General features: G+C 44.9%; 1 protein-coding gene across 2 annotated transcripts in view; it reads left to right on the top strand.

Annotated features, from left to right (window-relative positions):
- EBF2 (EBF transcription factor 2) overlaps positions 1 to 23700 on the top strand; it is a 392720-nt gene that overhangs the window by 292941 nt on the left and 76079 nt on the right. For both annotated transcript variants that reach the window (XM_067470672.1, XM_067470673.1), the window contains exons 8-9: positions 8901 to 9018; positions 20389 to 20519. In XM_067470672.1, the coding sequence (XP_067326773.1) occupies positions 8901 to 9018; positions 20389 to 20519 (249 nt within the window). The remainder of the gene's footprint in view (positions 1 to 8900; positions 9019 to 20388; positions 20520 to 23700) is intronic.

Genomic DNA, 23700 nt, shown 5'->3' with positions numbered 1-23700 from the left:
AATTTCTCCAGTGGTGTAGGGCGCAGCAACCCCGTGATAATGCAGCATGTCCCATTAAGAGCCACATCCACTGTTTTAGTGTGGTGAGATGTGTTCCACAATGGGGATGCGTACTCAGCAGCAGAGTAGCATAGCGCAAGGGCAGATGTCTTCACTGTGTCTGGTTGTGATCCCCAGGTTGTGCCAGTCAGCTTTCGTATGATATTGTTTCTAGCGCCCACTTTTTGCTTGATGTTCAGGCAGTGCTTCTTGTAGGTCAGAGCACGGTCCAGAGTGACTCCCAGGTATTTGGGTGCGCTGCAATGCTCCAGTGGGATTCCTTCCCAGGTAATAATCCTCAGAGCTCGGGATGCTTGTCTGTTCTTGAGATGATGTAGGTGAACTACAACTCCAAAACCAAAGGACACTGCCCAACAAACCCTTCCAGTATTTTCTGTTGGTCATGGGAGAACTGTGTGCCAAGTTTGGTTCAATTCCATCATTGGTAGAGTTCAGAATGCTCTTTGATTGTAGGTCAACTATAAATCCCAGTAACTACAACTCCCAAATGACAAAATCAATCCTCCCCCAACCCCACCAGTATTTGGTCCAGTGAATGAAAATCCATCCTGCATATCAGATATTTACATTATGATTCATAACAGTAGCAAAATTACAGTAATGAAGTAGTAATGAAAATAATGTGATGGTTGGGGGTCACCACAACATAAAGAACTGTATTAAGGGGTCGCGGCATTAGGAGGGTTGAGAACCACTGCCCCAAACCTTTCACTTCGTGGATATTTTTGATATTTTTCCTCTTTTTCTGACTCATACGAATGTGGCTGTAAAAATGTGATGTGGTTGAACGTTTATATGCTCTTATCCCAGTGGAGGTGTATAACAGAGTCTCTGCTTGTGTGAGGTTGACTTTATGCAAGTGTGTGTGTGTGTGTGTAGCATGCATGCACAATAATATCCTTTTTGATTTACATTTGGTTGCAATTTTAAAATCTTCTCGTAAATATTTCAGACACTGGAATAAGTCAGCCTTATTCCCTTGCCATTCTACTTGTGGTTGGAGCTGGCCAGCGAGAGATTAAAATTTATTTCCATTGTTTCAGAGAAAAATAATGAAGTGCATCTGACTTGGCTTGCTGATGTCAGGGGGGCGCCCTGATGTCATGGGGGAAATGTTCACTTTGGAACGGAGCTCCACCCAAACGCACAGAGATGAAATCTATTGGCACATGAAAGACACACAATTGCATTCTTTCAGTTCGCATTAAAAAATGTCTCTAGGAAAGCAGGTTTCCCTGCCGTGGGGCCTAAAAGAGTTTATGAGATGCCCAAGCCAGAAATCTTTATTTTTAGGCATTCGTTTCAAGCATACATCCTGAACCCATTTACCTTTTTGGAGTAGCTATTTATTTATTATTTATTTATTTACTTTGCTTATATACCGCCGTTCTCAGCCCAGGGGCGACTCACAGCGGTGTACAACATAGCAAGAACAAGGTTCAAAATACAAGACACAATATAAAATAATCCACAGTCCATCATTAACAAAAACATCATCATCAAAAAACATCATCATTACTACAAAAGCCATTCCGCGTCGTCTCATCGTCAAAACCACAATCCAGTATCATTTTCCGTTGTTCCATTCCTATGGTCAATTACCAGTCATTGCACTTCTTGTTCGAACGCCTTCTTAAACAGCCAGGTCTTTAATTTCCTGTGAAATATCATCAAGGAAGGAGCCAGTCTGATATCCATGGGAAGGGTGTTCCACAGCCGAGGAGCCACCACCGAGAAGGCCCTATCTCTCGTCCCCGCCAGCCGTGCCTGTGAAGCAGGCAGGATCGAGAGCAGGGCCTCCCCGGAAGATCTCAAAGTCCTGGTGGGCTCATAGGTCGAGAGGCGGTCAATTAGGTATCTTGGGCCGGAACCGTTTAGGGCTTTATAGGCCAATGCCAGCACCTTGAATTAAGCCCGGTAGCAGATCGGCAACCAGTGGAGCTGGTACAACAGGGGGGTTGTGTGCTCCCTGCGCTCCGCTCCTGTTAGTAACATGGCTGCCGCACGTTGGACCAGTTGGAGCTTCCGGGCCGTCTTCAAAGGCAACCCCACGTAGAGAGCATTGCAGTAGTCTAAACGGGATGTAACCAGAGCGTGGACTACCGTGGCCAAGTCAGACTTCCCAAGGTACGGGCGCAGCTGGCGCATGAGCCTAAGCTGTGCAAATGCTCCCCTGGTCACCGCTGAAACCTGGGGTTCCAGGCTCAGCGATGAATCCAAGATCACACCCAAACTGCGAACCTGCGTCTTCAGGGGGAGTGCGACCCCGTCCAACACAGGCTGTAACCCTATGCCCTGTTCGGCCTTGCAACTGACCAGGAGGACCTCTGTGTTGTCTGGATTCAATTTCAATTTCTTCGCCCTCATCCAGACCGTTACAGCGGCCAGGCACCGGTTCAGGACCTGGACAGCCTCCTTAGTAGCAGGTGGAAAGGAGTGACAGAGTTGGATATCATCTGCGTACAGATGACACCGTACCCCGAAACTCCGGATGATCTCTCCCAGCGGCTTCATGTAGATGTTAAACAACATGGGAGACAGTATTGAACCCTGTGGAACCCCACATGACAAAGGTTGCGGGGTTGAACAGGTGTCCCCCAATAACACCTTCTGGGATCGGCCCTCCAGGAATGACCAGAGCCACTGTAAAACAGTGCCCCCAAGACTCATCCCCGCGAGGCTAGAACTTCATTGGGAAACTTGTTTTCTTTTGAGGACTATATGGCCTCATGATCCACAAGAGTCACTTAAAGAACATAATATAGATATCTTTAGTAGCGCAGCACATTAAACTGCTGAGCTGCTGAACTTGCTGACCAAAGAATGGCAGTTCGAATCTGGGGAATGGGATGAGCTTCCGCTGTTAGTCCCAGCTTCTGCCAACCTAGCAGTTTGAAAACATGCAAATGTGAGTAGATCAATAGGTACTGCTCCAGCGCAAAAGGGAAACAGATGCTCCAAGTAGTCATGCCAGCCACATGACCAGGAGGTGTCTACGGATGCAGGCTTCTTGGCTTGGAAATGGAGAAAGAGCACTTCCCCCCAGAGCTGGAGTTGTGCATTGTCTCCAGAGCTGGAAATGAAAGGAGAAGCCTTTGTCTTTGTCTGTGTATTTGTGTCTGAAATGAAAGGAGGAGCCTGAGTCTTTGTCTGTGTTTTTGTGTCAGAAATGAAAGGAGAAGCCTTTGTCTTTGTGTATTTGTGTCGGAAATGAAAGGAGAAGCCTTTGTCTTTGTCTGTGTTTTTGTGTCGGAAATGAAAGGAGAAGCCTTTGTCTTTGTCTGTGTGTTTGTGTCGGAAATGAAAGGCAAATCCTTTGTCTTTTTCTGCATATTTGTGTCTGAAATGAAAGGAAAAGCCTTTGTCTTTGTCTGTGTATTTGTGTCGGAAATGAAAGGAGAAGCCTTTGTCTTTGTCTGTGTATTTGTGTCAGAAATGAAAGGAGAAGCCTTTGTCTTTGTCTGTGTATTTGTGTCAGAAATGAAAGAAGAAGCCTTTGTCTTTGTCTGTGTATTTGTGTCGGAAATGAAAGGAGAAGCCTTTGTCTTTGTCTGTGTTTTTGTGTCGGAAATGAAAGGAGAAGCCTTTGTCTTTTTCTGTGTATTTGTGTCAGAAATGAAAGGAGAAGCCTTTGTCTTTTTCTGTGTATTTGTGTCGGAAATGAAAGGAGAAGCCTTTGTCTTTGTCTGTGTATTTGTGTTGCAAATGAAAGGAGTAGCCTTTGTCTTTGTCTGTGTATTTGTGTCGGAAATGAAAGGAGAAGCCTTTGTCTTTGTCTGTGTATTTGTGTCGGAAATGAAAGGAGAAGCCTTTGTCTTTGTCTGTGTATTTGTGTTGCAAATGAAAGGAGTAGCCTTTGTCTTTGTCTGTGTATTTGTGTTGCAAATGAAAGGAGAAGCCTTTGTCTTTGTCTGTGTATTTGTGTTGCAAATGAAAGGAGAAGCCTTTGTCATTGTCTGTGTATTTGTGTTGGAAATGAAAGGAGAAGCCTTTGTCTTTGTCTGTATATTTGTGTTGCAAATGAAAGGAGAAGCCTTTGCCTTTGTCTGTGTTTTTGTGTCGGAAATGAAAGGAGAAGCCTTTGTGTGTGTATTTGTGTTGGAAATGAAAGGAGAAGCCTTTGTCTTTGTCTGTGTATTTGTGTCTAATTGTAAGTCATATAACAAAGCACTGAATGTTTGCCTGTGTCTGTTTATATATACTGCAATCCGCTGAGTCCCTTTGGGGAGAATATAAATAAAGTTAGGTATTAACCATACCTAAGAAACTAGAGCTGATGTGGTCAATCCAATACAATTTTCTGAATCAGCCCCCAAAATTACCCCAGGAACAGGCTTAAAAACTGAGGATGTTTTCTCACCAGCATTATAGGACAAAGGCCAATAAACAGATCTGCTTTTGCAGAATTATGAGAAATGTAGTTCAGGGAAGCTGAGGACCTCTCTAGCTGAACTACATTTCCCATAATTTCCTGCATGACTGGCAGACGATAGCCCCCGTTCTAGAATGCAGGTGGGAAAAAGTCCTAAGTTATTAAGAAATAATTATTGGGCAATGATCAGAGAAAGAGGAAAACCCACTATTTCTAATTGGACCGACTTCAATAATTTCTCCAATTTGTTGCCTTTATTTCCCTAAAACCGAGGCGCGCAAGTGAGGTAACCTTGGGATGCAGTGGAATGACTTCAGTCCCCTGACTATTGCGGATGCCCCTTTCATGCATCATTTCCAGCTCCACAATATTTGCTTTAGAGATGATGTGCTCAGACACATGCCCTCAAACCCTAGGAATGATGAGATTTCCTCGTCCCCCCCCCCCCGCCCCATTATTGTTATTTCGTGTGGAACTGACCCTCCTACATTACTCAACTGTCCCGCCCAACTTGCTGTTCCAATTTATTTCCAAGTTCCCATGCAAAATGGTCTACCAAATATTGAAACAAGCATGTGCAGATTGTCACAGCTTGCATTTCCTCCCAATAATGAGAAATACCCAAGAATTGAATCATGCATGATTTCAATGGACAGATAATTCCCACGCAGTGGATGGCTCAACAAAGATCCTTTTCTATCCTGCAACCAAATAAACTTTAAAGGTAAAGTTTTCCCCTTGAATGTATTGTCGAAGGGTTTCATGGCGGGAATCACTGGGTTGTTGTAGGTTTTTCAGGCTGTATGGCCATGTTCTAGAAGCATTCTCTCCTGACGTTTCACCTGCATCTCTGGCAAGCATCCTGAGGATGCTTGCCAGAGATGCAGGTGAAACATCAGGAGAGAATGCTTCTAGAATATGGCCATACAGCCCAAAAAACCTACAACAACTCATTTTCCCCTTGACATTAAATCTAGTTGAGTCCAACTCTGGGTGGTGGTGGTGATTTCCATTTCTAAGCCGAAGAACCAGCATTGTCCATAGACACCTCCAATATCATGTGGCTGGCATGACTGCATGGAGCGCCGTTACCTTCCCACCAAAGCGGTACCTATTGATCTACTGTATTGTGATTTAGCTTTTTGTCATTTAGATTTTGGGGGGTTTTAAGTCCTTTCTGTTGTTTTTAAGGGGTTTTTGTGAGTGATGGTCACTTGTTGGTCTGTTAGGGGTGTAGTGTCCAAATTTCATGTCAATTCGGACAGATATGCTGGACCGGAACCGTACAGGGTTTTGTAGGTCAAAACCAGCACCTTGAATTGTGCTCGGAACTGAACCGGCAGCCAGTGGAGTTGACACAACAGGGGGGTGGTGTGCTCCCTGTATGATGCTCTGGTGAGCAATCTGGCTGCTGCTTGCTGGACCAGTTGAAGTTTCTGAACAGTCTTCAAGGGCAACCCCACGTAGAGTGCGTTGCAGTAATCTATTTGGGATGTAACAAGAGCATGGACCACTGCAGCCAGATCAGGCTTCCCAAGGTACGGGTGCAACTGGTGCACAAGTTTTAATTGTGCAAAAGCTCTCCCAGCCACCGCCGAGACCTGGGGTTCCAGGCTCAGCGATGAGTCCAGGGTCACTCCCAAACTGTGAACCTGCGTCTTCAGGGGGAGTGTAACCCCGTCTAACACAGGCTGTAACCCTATGCCCTGCTCGGCCTTACGACTGACCAGTAGGACCTCTGTCTTGTCTGGATTCAATTTCAGTTTGTTAGCTCTCATCCAGTCTGATACAGCAGCCAAACACCAGTTCAAGGTTTGGACAGCCTCCTTGGTGACAGATGGGAAGGAGTGACAGATTTGGACATCATCTGCATAGAGATAACATCTTAGTCCGAAACTCCGAATGATCTCTCCCAGCGGCTTCATGTAGATGTTAAACAACATCGGGGACAGAATTGATCCCTGTGGTACCCCACACGACAACGGGTGTGGGGCTGAACAGGTGTCACCCAGTAACACCTTCTGAGACCGTCCCTCGAGGAAGGACCGGAGCCACTGCAAAGCAGTACCCCTAAGTCCCATATCCTCAAGGCGTCCCAGAAGGATACTGTGGTCAACGGTATCGAAGGCCGCTGAGAGGTCCAGCAGAACTAACAGGGACACACTCCCCCTGTCCAGCTCCCGGCGAAGATCATCTACCAAGGCGACCAAGGCTGTCTCAGTTCCATGTCCCGGCCTAAAGCCAGACTGTGCCGGATCTAGATAATCAGTGTCTACCAGAAATCCCTGGAGTTGTGTCGCCACCACATGTTCCACAACTTTGCCCAAGTAGGGGAGATTGGATACTGGCCGATCGTGATGGTTTGTAACAGAAGATACGTTCAGACAGGTAGTCTGGGCCAGAACCGTTTAGGGCTTTAAAGGTTTAAACCAGCACTTTGAATTGTACTCAGTACCAGATCAGTAGCCAGTGGAGCTGGCGTAACAGAGGGGTTGTGTGCTCCCTGTACGCCACTCCAGTGGCTGCCGACTGTTGGACTAGTTGAAGCTTCTGGACAGTCTTCAAAGGCAGCCCCATGTAAAGTGCGGTGTAGTAGTCTATTCAGAATGTAAAAAGAGTGTGGACCACTGTGGCCAAGTCAGACTTCCCAAGGTATGGGTGCAGCTGGTGCACAAGATCATCATAGCCCTACCATCCCAAAACCTTTAACTCATAATTTCCTTTTTTGCAATTAGGTGGTTAATATTATCTTAGGAAAAAGTCTCTACTTATGTATTTATTATTTATTTACTGCTTTTATATTCTGCTCTTCTCACCCCGCAGGGGACTCAGGGCGGATTACAGTGTACACGTATGTGGCAAACATTCAATGCCAATTTTTGACATATAACATATACAGACATACACAGAGGCTATTTCACTTTTTCTGGCCGCCAGGGGAGGTGTTGCTTTCATTGTCCATCTGCGACGCTGATGAAGCACTTCCGCATTCCCCGCATGCTTCCCTGCTGGAGTGCTTTGCTAGAGTCTTCTTTATGGCCTCATAAATTAGTTAATTTAGCCTCCCCACATTTTAAGATGGTACCTAATTTTCCTACTTGACAGATGCAACTGTCTTTCGGGTTGCAAAGGTCGACAACAGGCTACACAATTGGTCGGAAACCCACTCCAACCCGGGCTGGCTTCGAACTCATGACCTCATACTTATGGCAGACTTGTAGGAGAGTCTTCCCAATACAATGATTTTCCAATTCAGCTTGTGCCTTGATTTTTTCATGCCAAAGATAGCCATGCTAACCAACAAATCTTCAATAATGGTCCTCAGTTCCCAAGAGTCTCACCACTCTAATTTATTTATTTATTTATTTGCTGCATTTGTTGACTGCCGTTCTCAGCCCTAGGGCGACTCACGGCGGTGTACAACATATAAAAGACAATTTACAATAAAGCAATAACGAAAAATCAACATATCACTAATACACAATAATATAATTACACTAAAAATAATCCGCTCCGTCTTATCGTAGAATCATAACCAATCTCGTAATCCATATTCCGTTCCAGTTGTCATTACCAGTTAATGTAGCACTCAGTTAAAGGCCTTTTGAAATAGCCATGTCTTTAGGCTCTTACGGAAGGACATAAGGGAGGGTGTTCCACAGCCGGGGGGCCACCACCGAGAAGGCCCTCTCTCTCGTCCCCGCCAGATTGAAGCATGTTCCTTCAATCTGTACATGTGATCTGTGTGGATAAAGCTGTTCAATACATGGAAAATAAGGGCAGGAAATTGTAAGCATGGTTCCAACCCCCTTCCATGCATTTACAAAGAATGTCTGGAAGAAACCATCATGCTCTTTGATAAAAAATAAATAAAAATAAAGGTGAAACCATCTGCAAACCATGGGTATATGGAAGCCACAGGGAGGAGGGAGCAAGCTTGTTTTCTGCTTCCTTGGAGACTAGGACGAGGAACAATGGCTTCAAACTACAAGAGAGGAGATTCCATCTGAACACGAGGAAGAACTTCCTGACTGTGAGAGCTGTTCAGCAGTGGAACTCTCTGCCCCGGAGTGTGGTGGAGGCTCCTTCTTTGGAGGCTTTTAAACAGAGGCTGGATGGCCATCTGTCGGGGGTGATTTGAATGCAATATTCCTGCTTCTTGGCAGAATGGGGTTGGACTGGATGGCCCATGAGGTCTCTTCCAACTCTTTGATTCTATGATTCTATGATTCTATATTCTGCTCCCAAGGCACAAAGCTTGTTACAGTACTCAGGATTCGATGCTAAGTGGAATTAATGCAAGACTGAAAGATCCTTCCCAATGAAGGAATCAATCCCCCCAGGACACAATTTCATTTTACAAAAATAGAATGGGAATTAAACTGGGCTGAGTAATTAATGCATCAAACGTGGAACGCGCCAAAAGCAATTTACCTGTCTTTTCTTTCCCTATCTTTGTGATATCTAGGTTGTGTTGTCAACAACCGTGAACGTCGATGGGCACGTACTGGCAGTATCGGACAATATGTTTGTTCACAACAACTCAAAACATGGACGGAGGGCGAGGAGACTTGACCCTTCTGAAGGTATGGCATTTTATCGAAGGCATGGTCATTCATAACATACATCTCAAAATCAGAGGATAAGGAGAAAATAGATCTGTCTTTGAGTTTATTTATTTATCGTGTCAGGGGCAACCTGACAATTGTATTACATTTCTAACAGAACAAAACAAAAAAACAGACAAAACACAAAATTTGCAAGTTTGGTAGTTGATTAAATGTCCTTTGACCAGTCTCTGGCCCCTTGGAGTGCCTCTGGTGTTGCCGCAAGAAGGTCCCCCATTGTGCATGTGGCAGGGCTCAGGGTGCATTGCAGCAGGTGGTCAGTGGTTTGCTCCTCTCCGCACTCGCGTGTCGTGGATTCCACTTTGTGGCCCCATTTCTTGAGGTTGGCTCTGCATCTCGTGGTGCCAGAGCGCAGTCTGTTCAGCGCCTTCCAAGTCGCCTAGTCTTCCGTGTGCCCAGGGGGGAGTCTCTCATCTGGTATCAGCCATTGGTTGAGGTTCTGGGTTTGAGCCTGCCACTTTTGGACTCTCGCTTGCTGAGGTGTTCCAGCGAGTGCCTCTGTAGATCTTAGAAAACTATTTATTTCTTTATTATTTATTTATTGTTCTTATACCCCGCTACCATCTCCCGCAGGACTCGGTGCGGCTTACAAGAGGCCAAGCCCCACAGCATTACAAAACAACCACAACAAAACAATGAATAACTTATAAAAGCAAAAACAATACAGTAATAACATGACACATTTTTAAAACACGAGGGAGGGCTAAATGTGAACATTTAAAGTTAAAAAACTGGGGAGTTCAAGGGAGATAGGAGGAGTGTTTTGGGATAGGAAGAAGTGCAGACAATTCTAAATCTCTCATAAAGTGCATTAAGGACATATTGCTTAGGATTCCTTATTCTGGGAAGGCACACTGGAACATCCACGTTTTCAAGCTCCTTCTAAAGATTGCCAGTGTTGGGGCCTGCCTGATGTTCTTAGGGAGGGAGTTCCAGAGTTGCGGGGCCACCACCGAGAATGCCCTGTCCCTCGTTCCCACCAAACGTGCCTGTGAAGCGGGTGGGATCATGAGCTGGGCCTCTCTGGATGAACGAAGTGATTGTGTGGGTTCATATACAGAAATGCGGTCACGAAGGTAGATGGGTCCCAAACCATTTAGGACTTTGTAGGTAAGCACCTGTACCTTGAATTGCACTATGTCTTGATTTAAGTCGTTGACGTGCTGGCTGATACCCAAACAAGGGATGAGCTGGAGATGTCAGTGCCTTGGTCCTTTCACTATTGGCTGCTACTTCCCGGTGGATGTCATGTGGTGCAATACCGGCTAAACAGTGAAATTTCTCCAGTGGTGTAGGGCGCAGACACCTTGTGATAATGCGGCATGTCTCATTAAGAGCCACATCCACTGTTTTAGCGTGGTGAGATGTGTTCAACACTGCGCATGCGTACTCAGCAGCAGAGTAGCATAGCGCAAGGGCAGATGTCTTCACTGTATCTGGTTGTGATCCTCAGGTTGTGCCAGTCAGCTTTCGCATGATATTGTTTCTAGCGCCCACTTTTTGCTTGATGTTCAGGCAGTGCTTCTTGTAGGTCAGAGCACGGTCCAGAGTGACTCCCAGATATTTGGGTGCGCTGCAGTGCTCGAGTGGGATTCCTTCCCTAGGTGATCCTCAGAGCTTGTCTGTTCTTAAGGTGAAAGGCAGATGTCTGTGTTTTAGATGGATTAGGGATCAGCTGGTTTTCCCTGTAATAGGCAGTAAGGGCACCTAGAGCTTCAGAGCTTTGAGTTAATGACAAAGGAATGAAGCACCTCTATGTTTAATCATGAGAACCCTGTGTTTCTGGCACTTGCCCCAAGGAAGACCCTGCTCAATGCTCATATTGATCTTGTCCATCTTAATTTTTGAATAAAGATTATAGAATTTAGAAGTTTAGCTACAAAGCCAAAGGCCATGCAGTCCAACCACTAGATCAGTAGTTCTCAACCTGTGGCTCCCCAGGTGTTTTGGCATACAACTCCCAGAAATCCCAGAAATCCCAGTTTACCAGCTGTTAGGATTTCTGGGAGTTGAAGGCCAAAACACCTGAGGACCCAAAGGTTAGGAACCACTGCACTAGATTTGTTTATTTATTTATTTCTAACATTTTTATCCCATCCTCTTCAACCCGCAAGGGGGGACTCAGGGCGGCTTACAAATGACAACCATTAGACGCCAACAACAACATCAATAACATTACAAAACAATTTGACATTAGGTGAAAAACAAGATTACAAATATACGTTAAAATACAAAAATATCAAAACGTTGAAGCCCAAATCAAAAATCCAAAACAGAGTCCAGAGTTCCAGTCTGAGCTCTATCCGTGGTTAGGGGAGGAGGGGGTAATAATCCCCAAAACAACTGTATATGCTATGACGACTTAGAGAAGCATTGCTGCTGACCCTCCAACAGATCAGAACTGACTAATTCAATCCCCACAGTTTCACCAAAATGAAGATACTTTTGAACTTAGAGATGTGTAACAACGGAGTTGTGTGCTTCCTGTAAGCAACCTGGCTGCCCATCGTTGGATTAATTGAAGCTTCCGGGCAGTCTTCAGAGGCAACCCCATATAGAGTGTATTGTAGTAGACTATACAGGATGTAACCAGAGCAGGGACTACCGTGGCCAAGTCAGACTTCCCAAGTGCAGTTGGCGCACAAGTTTTAGCTGTGCAAAAGCTCCCCTGGCCAATGCCGATATCTGGGGTTCCAGGCTCAGTGATGAGTCCAGGATCATTCCCAAGCTGCGAACCTGCGTCTTCAGGGGGAGTGTAACCCCGTCCGACACAAGCTGTAACCCTATCCCCTGTTTGGCCTTTTGACTGACCAGGAGGACCTCTGTCTTGTCTGGATTCAGTTTCAATTTGTTTGCTCTCATCCAGTCCGACAGAGCAGCCAGGACTTTCACCATATCATATCATTCACAATAGTGTCCTGCATAATCCTTTTCCATATATTAGTTGGGGGGTTTTTTTCTTCTGGCGGTGGCCATTGCCTCACTCTCCAAAATGGCAGGTCCAGCCCTGCTTATGAATCACCATGTCACCCTAAAGTAGTGCTTCCTGTGTAGAGAGCTTTACACCAGGTTGAAAGCAATATAGAATCTTAGAATAGTAGAGTTGGAAGAGACCTCATGGGCTATCCAGTCCAACCCCCTGCCAAGAAGCAGGAATATTGCATTCAAAGCACCCCATCCAGCCTCTGTTTAAAAGCTTCCAAAGAAGGCGCCTCCACCACACTGGGGGCAGAGAGTTCCACTGCTGAACGGCTCTCACAGTCAGGAAGTTCTTCCTCATGTTCAGATGGAATCTCTTTTCTTGTAGTTTGAAGCCATTGTCCCGTGTCCTAGTCTCCAGGGAAGCAGAAAGGAAGCTTGCTCCCTCCTACCTATGACTTCCTCTCACATATTTTTACATGGCTCTCATCATGTCTCCTCTCAGCCTTCTCTTCTTCAGGCTAAACATTTTATTTATTTATTTATTTATTTATTTATTATTCGAATTTATATGCCACCACTCCCCTGGGGCTCGGAGCGGCTTACAAGAATGGCTAAAATCTAACACAATTTAAAAACAATTTAAAAATAGCAATATCAAAAATCAAAGGCTTGTCGAAACAGGTATGTCTTACAAGCCCTGCGAAAAGCTGATAAGTCCCACAAGGCACGGACTTCAAGTGGCAGAATATTCCAGAGTGATGGCGCCACTGCTGTGAAGGCTCTGCGTCTGGTTGCTGTTAGGCGCAAGGTCTTGACACTGGGGACTTCCAATAGATCTTGGTCCTCAGAACGGAGGGATCTCTGGGGTTAGTAGGGGGTGAGGCGGTCCCTCAGGTACATCGGCCCCAGACCATGCAAGGCCTTAAAGGTGAGTACCATCACATTGAAAGTGATCCGGTGTTCAATGGGTAACCAATGCAGCTGGAGTAAGATTGGGGTGATGTGGCATCTCATCGGAATTCCCGCAAGAAGCCGAGCAGCTGCATTCTGTACCAACTTGAGCTTCCGGATCACCGACAGAGGCAGGCCAATGTAGAGGGCGTTACAGTAGTCCAGTCTTGAGATGACCGTGGCCTGGATCACCGTAGCTAGGTCGTCCCTGGACAGGGAGGGGGCCAGACGTCTAGCCTGCCGCAGGTGAAAGAAGGCGGTTCTGCTCATGGCGGAGACCTGGGCCTCCATCGTCAGCAGAGGGTCCAAAAGGACTCCCAGACTCTTTACCAATGATGACGGGCGTAGCACCTCGCCATCCAGGGTAGGCAGCTGGATATCCCCACTGCCTGGTCGACCCAGCCATAGGATCTCTGCCTTTGCTGGATTCACCCTCAACCTGCTGGCACGCAGCCATCCAGTAACGGCCTCGAGGCACTGATGGAAATAATCGGGTATGGAGCCTGGTCGGCCTTCCATCTTCAGCACCAGCTGAGTGTCATCAGCGTACTGGTAACACTCAAGCCCAAAACCTCGAACCAGTTGAGCAAGTGGTCGCATATAGATGTTAAACATGCCCAGCTCTTTAAGCCGCTCCTCATAGGGCTTGTTCTCCAGACTCTTGATCATTTTAGTCGCCCTCCTCTGGACACATTCCAGCTTGTCAATATCTCAGCTTGTCAATATCCAGACCAGCGAGGAATCCAGGATCATCCCCCAAGCTGCGAACCTGCATCTTCAGGGGGAGTACAAATGTTCCGCTGTAAAATAAAATCTGCTTGATTCCCTCTTATTTTCCTTCTAATTGCTCCTTCAGGCTGGAGCAGCCAAGAGGCAATTGCTAAGCATTCCGCAAAGAAGATTTCGGGCGTTTTGCTCAGCTGGGCTTGACTGGATTTTGAGCGAATCAAGCGACATGACATCTTAGTTAAGCAGAAATGGAACAGCGCAAGATGTGTATGAAAAAGTGTCAGCCGTTCCCTTAAACAAACGGCACGAAACATAACAATGCGCAGAAGGAAACTGACACTAATTGATTTTCGTTTGTTTGGCTAAGCGAGGAATCATCATCGTCTGCGGGCTGTATTTCCAAGCAATTACAAATCGCTGGATCTGCTAAGCTTCAAATTGGATAATCGCCTCCACTCTCTTCAGCCCCATTCTGGCACCAGTTAAAAATAACTCGAGAAACCCCTCTTGGCCCTTCCTCTCACGGCTAGTGAAAGTGAGAAGGCTTTGTGACGTTACCAGAAGAGACAAGTTAGTCTATTATTTCATTAGAGTGTTTTGTTGCCTTCTCCTTCCCTTTAAAATGTGCCCTGCATCAACCTAAAGGAGAATTAATGAACTGGAAGAAAATGATTGAATCAGTAAAGAATTTGGAGCGGTGTTAATTCTCCCCCAGCGGGCAGTGAAATGGTAGAAGGAAACCCTCCAGATTCCAAACCGAGGAAGCCTTCCAGTTTTTCCTTGACTGATTGAATGTGATTGACTGGCTGTTCAAAGGAGTCTCGGATTTTTGGAGCCCTGCCAAAGCTCCCCGACACCTTTGACCTTGTCAACATTGGGAATGGAGTGATGGATTGACTTCGGTTATGGACTGGAAAACCATATTGGGATCTTGATGGGATGTATAGTCCAGAGGCCTTGAACGCATGAAGGAGAAAAAGAAGGGGGGAAAGCAATGGGGAGAGGGAGGAGAGAGAAAGCGGGGAAAGGATATGATTCTATACATAACAGAAAATTGTAATGTCATCTTGAAATAATGCTGGTCTAAGTGCTAGGCATCTCAAAATTATTTAGCCCGGTCATTTAGATACTTCTTTATGGCTGGGTATATATGTATGTAAAGCGAGGAGGAACTGAAGATATGTGAGAGGAAGCCACAGGGAGGAGGGAGCAAGCTTGTTTACTGCTTCCGTGGAGATTAGGACAAGGAACAATGGCTTCAAACTACAAGAGAGGAGATTCCATCTGAACATGAGGAAGAACTTCCTGACTGTGAGAGCCGTTCAGCAGTGGAACTCTCTGCCCCGGAGTGTGGTGGAGGCTCCTTCTTTGGAAGCTTTTAAACAGAGGCTGGATGGCCATCTGGCGGGGATGATTTGAATGCAATATTCCTGCTTCTCGGCAAGGGGTTGGACTGGATGGCCCAGGAGGTCTCTTCCAACTCTTTGATTCTATGATTCTATGAAGATCAAGGTGAAAGAAGAAAATGCAAAAGCTGGTTGCAGTTAAACATCAAAAAACCTAAGATTATGACAACAAGACTGTTTGAGAACTGGGAAATAGAGGGAGAAAACGTGGAGGCAGCGACAGGATTTGTATTTCAAGGTGCAAAGATGACTGCAGACGCAGACTGCAGCCAGGAAATCAGAAGACATTTTCTTGTTGGGAGGAGAGCAACGGCCAATCTCGATAAGATAGTGAAGAGTAGAGACATCACACTGGCAATGAAGATCTGCATAGTTAAAGCAATGGGATTCCCTGTAGTCACCTACGGATGTGAGCTGGACCTTAGGGAAGGCTGAGCAAAGGAAGATAGATGCTTTTGAACTATGGTGTTTGTGCTGGTACGTCTGTACCAGGAGCTCCAACTTTATTTTCTTTCTATTAAATGTTTGCATGCATTCCAAGGCTTCAAGGATTTTGCAAAAGGCGACTTCCCCTTGGTTTGCAGTCATGGGGCAAGCCACCTGTCTATCATTGTTAAGTTTGGATCCACCCCTTCTCCCAGGGACATGGGAGGAGAGGGAGCCATTTTAGTTAGTCTTACAGAAGGAAACCAAGCTATAGGACGTGGAGTAGCTTCACCCACAGAAAAACTTCACTTCTTAAGTAAATCCAGGGAATTCTGGGGAGAACAGTCTCAAAGCTCTGGCAGGGAGCTTACAGCCTCTCAGCCTTACAGCATCTGAGGGAAACAGCCCTAAAGGGTTTCTTAAGAAATTCCGGGGGAAAGCAGCTTTACAGACCCAAAGAACTCCAGCTGGAGAATCTACAAGCCTTTTAGTGGTAGGTCTACTCAGTGCTCAAGATGCAGTTTGAATCCAGTAGTAGAACCCACATCAATAAGGCTTAGATAGTAGACAGCCTGGGAGAGGTTAAAAAAGGGTTTTCCTCTTAAAGTGAAAGAACAATTAATGAAGACAGTTGCCTGTCCCTTGAGGACAAGAGTAAGGAAGCCACCAGTTGCCTCAAAGCCTTGAAGCATTTGTTTGACTCATTGAAGATTTGAGAAGTATCTGTTTAATTTGTTCAATAATAAATGACTTTGTTAAATCATTACTCTAAGACCATTTCTACAGGAAAACCCTTGAGGGCCTCTCTTTGAGGCACCCTGGCTTCCCGCTGGGCACAAAGTGCACATCCTATTCAAAGTCAATTGTTACAGGCCCAGCACGTGACAGAACAGTGTTGGAGGAAAGATCTGAGAGTGCCTTGGACTGCCAGAAGATCCAACCAGTCCATACTTCAGGAAATAAAGCCCGACTGCTCATTGGAGAGAAGGATATGAGAGGCAAAGATGAAGAACTTTGGCCACATCATGAGAAGACAAGAAAGCTTAGAGAAGACAATGTTGCTGGGGAATATGGAAGGAAAAAGGAAGAGGGGCCGACTAAGGGCAAGGTGGATGGATGGCATCCTTGAAGTGACCAGCTTGATCTTGAAGGAGCTGGGGGTGGTGATGGCCAACAGGGAGCTCTGGAGTGGGCTGGTCCAAGAGGTCACGAAGAGTCGGAAGTGGCTGAACGAATAAACAATAACATATGTATGTATGAAAGAGTGAGGAGGAAAGAGAGAAAAACACAAAGGAGGAATGAAAACACAAATTTCATGGTTTTCCATAAATGCAACTCGAGCCCCTTCCTTATCATGGGTTAAATCCTTGTGCTGGCAGAACTGAAAGGTCGGAGGTTTGAATCTGGGGAGAGCACAGATGAGCTCCCTTTGTTAGCTCCAGCTCCCCATGTGGGGACATGAGAGAAGCCTCTTATCGATTTCTAATCGACCTCAGGTAGCTTTCCCCTTCTTGACGATGAGTATTTTTAGCAATAGTTTTTCTGCTCGGAAAAGTCTTCAAAACTGAGCCGTTTTCAAAATCTGTTTGTAGTTAATTTTTTCTGCTGAAAATTCACACATGACTTGTTTTGTGCAGAAAACAGTATTTTAGGCAATTTTGTGTGGAACATTCACAGGCTAAGTCTCACGGCATTTTCCACACAGAAAACATACTTTTCAATTGTTTTAAAATATTATTGGGTGATGTTAAATGTTATTTTTTTAAAATCTCCAGTCAGTATACTCAGAAGCCATAGAGAATATTCTGGGAGTTTTAGTCCAAAGAAGTAACATTTTCAATTTTGGGGAATTTTAATGTATTGTCGAAGGCTTTCATGGCTGGAATCACTGGGTTGTTGTAGGTTTTTCGGGCTGTATGGCCATGTTCTAGAAGCATTCCCTCTTGACGTTTCGCCTGTATCTGTGGAAGGCATCCTCAGAGGTTGTGAGGTCTGTTGGAAACTAGGAAAATTGGGTTTATATATCTGTGGAAAGTCCAGGGTGGGAGAAAGAACTCTTGTCTGTTGCAGGAATGTGTGAATGTTTCAATTGGCCACCTTGATTAGCATTTGATGACCTGACAGCTTTTAGGTGTGGCTTGTTACTGCCTGGGAAAATCCTTTGTTGAGAGGTGATTAGGTGTCCCTGATTGTTTCTTGTCTGGAGTTCCCCAATTTTTAAATTTGTTCTTTATTTACTGTTATGATTTTAGAGTTTTTCAATACTGGTGGCCACATTTTGTTCATTTTCATGGTTTCCTCCTTTCTGTTGAAATTGTCCACATGCTTCTTGTGGATTTCCATGGCTTCTCTGTGTAGTCTGACATGGTGGTTGTGAGAGTGGTCCAGATTTATGTGTTCTCAAATAATATGCTGTGTCCAGGTTGGTTCATCAGGTGCTCTGCTATGGCTGACTTCTCTGGTTGAAGTAGTCTGCAGTGCCTTTCATGTTCCTTGATTCGTGTCTGGGTGCTACGTTTGGTGGTCCCTATGTAGACTTGTCCACAGCTGCATGGGATATGGTAGACTCCTGCAGAGGTGAGGGGATCTCACCTCTGCTCTAAAACTCTAAAATTACAACAGCAAAACAACAGAGAGGAAACAATCAGGGACATCTAATCACCTCTCAACAAAAGATTGCCCCAGGCACTGCCAGGCCATCGAATGCTAATCAAGGTGGTCAGTTGAAACACAAATGACCAGTCACTGCCAGAAGGGACAGAGAACTTCATCTATGCTGATGATCGTGGCAGATTTTGTTCATTTTCATGGTTTCTTCCTTTCTGTTGAAATTGTCCACATGCTTGTGGATTTCAATGGCTTCTCTGTGTAGCCTGACATGGTGGTTGTGAGAGTGGTCCAGCATTTTTGTGTTCTCAAATAGAATGCTGTGTCCAGGTTGGTTCATCAGGTGCTCTGCTATGGCTGACTTCTCTTCTACTGTTGTGATCATTTAAATGCTGTTTCAGTTAATTGTATTTACATTTTATCATTTTAAAGATTAATTTGGTGACCCACCTAGGAGAAGTATTGCCTCAAACCATTGTGTAAAAATATTTCTCAAGTGCCTGATAATAAGAATTATTATTGTTTATTTATTTATTTAGGGCATTTCTATTCCGTTCTATCTCACCTCCACAGAGGGTCACAGGGCGGCTAACAACCGGTACAGCACAGTGCCCAGAATAAAAAAAGCATAAATATACATAATATAATAAAAACAGTATAAAAACAATATAAAATATTAAAACACATTGCCGAATTCAGTCGTCATCCTAAAAGCAGTCCATCATAGTCCATTAAAACCGTAGCTTTGCCAGCAAGTCAGTCTAGTCCAGTGGTTCTCAACCTGGGGGTCGCGAAGGGGTGTCAGAGGGGTCACCAAAGACCATTAGAAAACATAGTATTTTCTCTTTGTCATGGGTGTTCTGTGTGGGAAGTTTGGTCCAATTCTATCATTGGTGGGGTTCAGAATGCTATTTCATTGTGGGTGAACTATGAATCCCAGCAACTACAACTCCCAAATGGCAAGGTCTATTTTCTCCAAACTCTACCAGTGTTCACATTTGAGTATATTGATTATCTGTGCCAAGTTTGATCCAGATCCATCACTGTTTGAGTCCACAGTGTTCTATGGATATAGGTGAACTACAACTCCAAAAACTCAATGTCAGTGTCCACCAGACTCTCCCAGTCTTTCTCTTGGCCATGGGAATTCTGTGTGCCAAATTTGATTCAATTCCATCATTGAGGGAGTTCAAAAGGCTCTTTGATTTTAGGTTAACTATAAATCCCAGCAATTCCAACATTCCCAAATGACAAAATCAATCCCCTCCAACCCCACCAGTATTCAAATTTGGGCGTTTCGGGTATTTGTGCCAAATTTGGTCCAGTGAATGAAAATACATCCTGCATATCAGATATTTATATTATGATTCATAACAGTAGCAAAATTAAAGAAGTAGCAACGAAAATAACATTATGGTTGGGGGTCACCACAACGTGGGAACCTGTACTAAGGGGTCGCGGCATTAGGAAGGCTGAGAACCACTGGTTTAGTCCATAAAGGCATGGAGTAGATCTGATTTTGTTTGGGGGGAATTCCAAAGCTGAGGGGCCACCATGGAGAAGGTCCTGTCTCTCATTCCGACCAAGCACGATTGCGATGGTGGGGGGACTGAGAGTAGCCCCCCCCCCCCACAACGAGCTTAATATCTTAGGTGGCTCGTAGCGGGAGATACAGGAGATTATATATTTATTTATTTACAGTATTTACATTCCGCCCTTCTCACCACACAGGGGATTCAGGGCAGATTACAATGTACATATACATGGCAAACATTCAATGCCATAGACACACAACATATATAGACAGACACACAGAGGCTACTTAACATTCCAGCTTTTTTGATGAGGGTATTCTGGCCACCAAGGGAGCTGTCGCTTCACCATCCATTTGTGACACTGATGAACTACTTTCTCATTCTTTGCATGCTTGCTGGAGATTTTTATGGCATCGTAAATTAGTTAAATTAGCCTCCTCGCATACGCGGTATCTAAATTTCCTACTTGAGAGATGCAACTGTCTTTCGGGCTGCAAAGGTCGACAGCAAGCTACACAAATTGGTCAGAAGCTCACTCTGACTCGGGCTAGCTTCGAACTCATGACCTTTCAGTCAGTAGTGATCTTAATGCAGCTGACTCCCAGCCAGCTGCACCATAGTCCCAGAACTTATCTCTACAGTTACTTGATGTGAAATTTGCATGACGTTATTTTGTGCTTGACTTGAGTGCCATCTTTTCCCAAATGATTACAACTATCTGCTCTTCCATGGTTTTGACATGTTCTTTCTAGCAACACCCTGCATCAAGGCCATCAGTCCAAGTGAAGGCTGGACCACAGGTGGAGCCATGGTGATCATCATAGGAGACAACTTCTTCGATGGGCTACAAGTCGTATTTGGGACCATGTTGGTATGGAGCGAGGTAGGCAAGGTGGAAATCATTATTTCCAATAGGAATATATCTTGTTTAGGGATTACCAATACCAGGAGGTAACCTAAATAATTTTAAATGTACCCACTTTTCCCATCATGGGTATATTGACTGACCTCCTTATCCATAGATATCCACAGGTTCATTATTCATGCTCCAAAACATATTTATTTATTATTTATTTACGACATTTATATGCCACCCTTCTCAACCCGAAGAGGACTCAGAGCGGCTTATAAGATATATATACATACAATATTAGCATAGTACAATATCATTAAATACGTTATTAGCATAGTACAATATCATTAAATATTACTATATTTTACTATACCATTATATTGTAATATTATTAGTAATATTACCTGTAATATAAATATATAATTATAATATATTATTAGTATTGTATTACAGTTTGGGAGTCCTCTTGGATTCATCGCTTACGCTTGAGGCTCAGGCGTCGGCGGTGTCCGGGAGGGCTTTTGCACAATTGAGACTCGTGCGCCAACTGCGACCGTACCTCGCGAAGGCTGATCTGGCCGGGGTGGTCCATGCCTTGGTCACCTCCAGATTGGACTACTGTAATGCACTCTACGTGGGGCTGCCCTTGAAAACGGCTGGGAAATTCCAACTGGTCCAACGGACAGCAGCCAAGATGTTAACTGGGGCTCCTTACAGAGAGAGGTCAACTCTCCTGTTCAAGGAGCTCCACTGGCTGCCGTTTATTTTCTGAGCCCAATTTAAGGTGCAGGTGCTTACCTACAAAGCCCTAAATGGTTTGGAACCATCCTACCTGCCTGACCGTATCTCCGTTTACGAACCCACGCGCTCACTTTGTTCATCCGGAGAGGCCCTGCTCGTGATTCCACCTGCGTCGCAGGCGCATTTGGTGTGGACGTGAGACAGGGCCTTTTCTGTGGTGGCCCCCTGACTCTGGAACACCCTCCCAAAAGATCTTAGACAGGCCCCTACATTGGCAGTCTTCAGAAAGAACTCTAAGACCTGGCTGTTCCGATGTGCCTTTCCAGATTAGGAATCCTCCAATACCAAGTCCCAGAAGCACTTTACTAGAACTAAGATTGCTGCACTCTGCACCCTGCACTTACCCTATAATCCTTACATGTCACCTGTCACATCAGCACTTTTAATCCTGTACCCATTACTCTGGCCCGGCCCAGTTTTATAGTGACTTGATGTATTGTTTATTGCTTGTTGCTTAATATTGCTTTAATGTTTTTAATTTGCTTTAGGTGTTGTATTGTTATACTGTGTGTTGAGGCCTTGGCCTTTGTAAGCCGCATTGAGTCCTTTGGGAGATGCCAGCGGGGTACAAATAAAGTTAATAATAATAATAATACATTACATTACATTACTATATATATATATATATATATATATATAATTAGCCAGCATTCCAGTGAGACTGATTTGGGTTATCCCAGTCCTCCTCCTACTCTTTGTATGCTAAGGTGCATAAGTGCATTTTCAGAAGTGTTTTGAAGGAGAGGTTGGTAGGCGCCATTTATATGTTTTTGGGTAGGAAGTTCCAGAGACTGGGAGTGGTCACAGAGAAGTCCCTCACTCTTGTTCCCACCAACTTGTGATGTGGGTGGGACTGAGAGCAGGGCCTCCTTCTCAGTGTGTGAGATTTTTATTTATCGTGTCAGGCAACCGAACAGTTGTATTACATTTTTGACAGAACAAACAAACAAACAAACAAACAAAAAAGACACAGAATTTGCAAGCTTGGTAGTTGATTAAATGTCCTTTGACCAGTAGCTGGCCACTTGGAGTGCTTCTGGTGTTGCCGCAAGAAGGTCCTCCATGGTGCATGTGGCAGGGCTCAGGGTGCATTGCAGCAAGTGGTCAGTGGTTTGCTCTTCTCCACACTCGCATGTCGTGGATTCAACTTTGTGGCCCCATTTCTGAAGGTTGGCTCTGCATCTCGTGGTGCTAGAGCGCAGTCTGTTCAGCGCCTTCCAATTCGCCCAGTTTTCAGTGTGCCCAGGGGGCAGACTCTTATTGGGTATCAGCCATGGATTGAGGCTCTGGGTTTGAGCCTGCCACTTTTGGACTCTCGCTTGCTGAGGTGTTCCAGCGAGTGCCTCTGTAGATCTTAGAAAACTATTTCTTGATTTAAGTCGTTGGCGTGCTGGCTGATACCCAAACAGGGGACGAGCTGGAGATGTCACTGCCTTGGTCCTTTCACTCTTGGCTGCTACTTCCCGGCGGATGTCAAGTGGTGCAATACTGGCTAAGCAGTGTAATTTCTCCAGTGGTGTAGGGCGCAGACACCCTGTGATAATGTGGCATGTCTCATTAAGAGCCACATCCACTGTTTTAGTGTGGTGAGATGTGTTCCACACTGGGCATGCATACTCAGCAGCAGAGTAGCATAGCGCAAGGGCAGATGTCTTCACTGTGACATAGTGTGTGAGATGATCTATATAGGGAGAGGCGATTAGGTAGATATGATAATCAAAATATAGGGTTTGGCTGTTATCCCCAGTTTCAGTTATCTACAAGGGATCTTGGAATGTATCTCCTATGGATATAGAGGTCTCACAGACAATAATAATAATAATAATAATAATAATAATAATAATAATAATAATAATAAACCTTAATTTATACTCCGCTACCATCTCTCCAAGGGGACTCGGGACGGCTTACATGAGGCCACGCCCAGCAATACAGTAAAACAATATAACACAAGAACACAACAGAAAATAAGAAAATAAAAAATAACACAAGATACAAAATACCAATATAAATAAACAGGGCAACAATATAAAATCAGAACATTAAAACACAGAAAATTGATCGCAGTGGGCCAATTGACACGATTAAAATTTAAAACACTGGGCGAGAGGGCAATGTAATGTATCAGGATAAGGGATCTGGGGGATAAGGTAGGGTTTAATTGCACTAACATGTAAAATAAAGTGCTTCTTTGGGCATTTTATGCAGAGTTTTGATCAGGGATTATTGTACATTCAGTCATTGAAGGCACACTGGAAAAGCCAAGTTTTCAGGCTCCTCCTAAAGACTGCCAGGGTGGGGGCTTGCCTAATATCTCTGGGAAATGAATTCCATAGCCGAGGGGCCACCACAGAGAAGACCCTCTCCCTCATCCCCACAAGTCGCACTTACGGTGGGAGGTGGGAGCGAG

This window comes from Anolis sagrei, chromosome 7 (assembly GCF_037176765.1).
Source record: "Anolis sagrei isolate rAnoSag1 chromosome 7, rAnoSag1.mat, whole genome shotgun sequence".
NCBI classification, from domain to species: domain Eukaryota; kingdom Metazoa; phylum Chordata; class Lepidosauria; order Squamata; family Dactyloidae; genus Anolis; species Anolis sagrei.
This window is presented reverse-complemented; position numbering and strand designations above follow the sequence as displayed.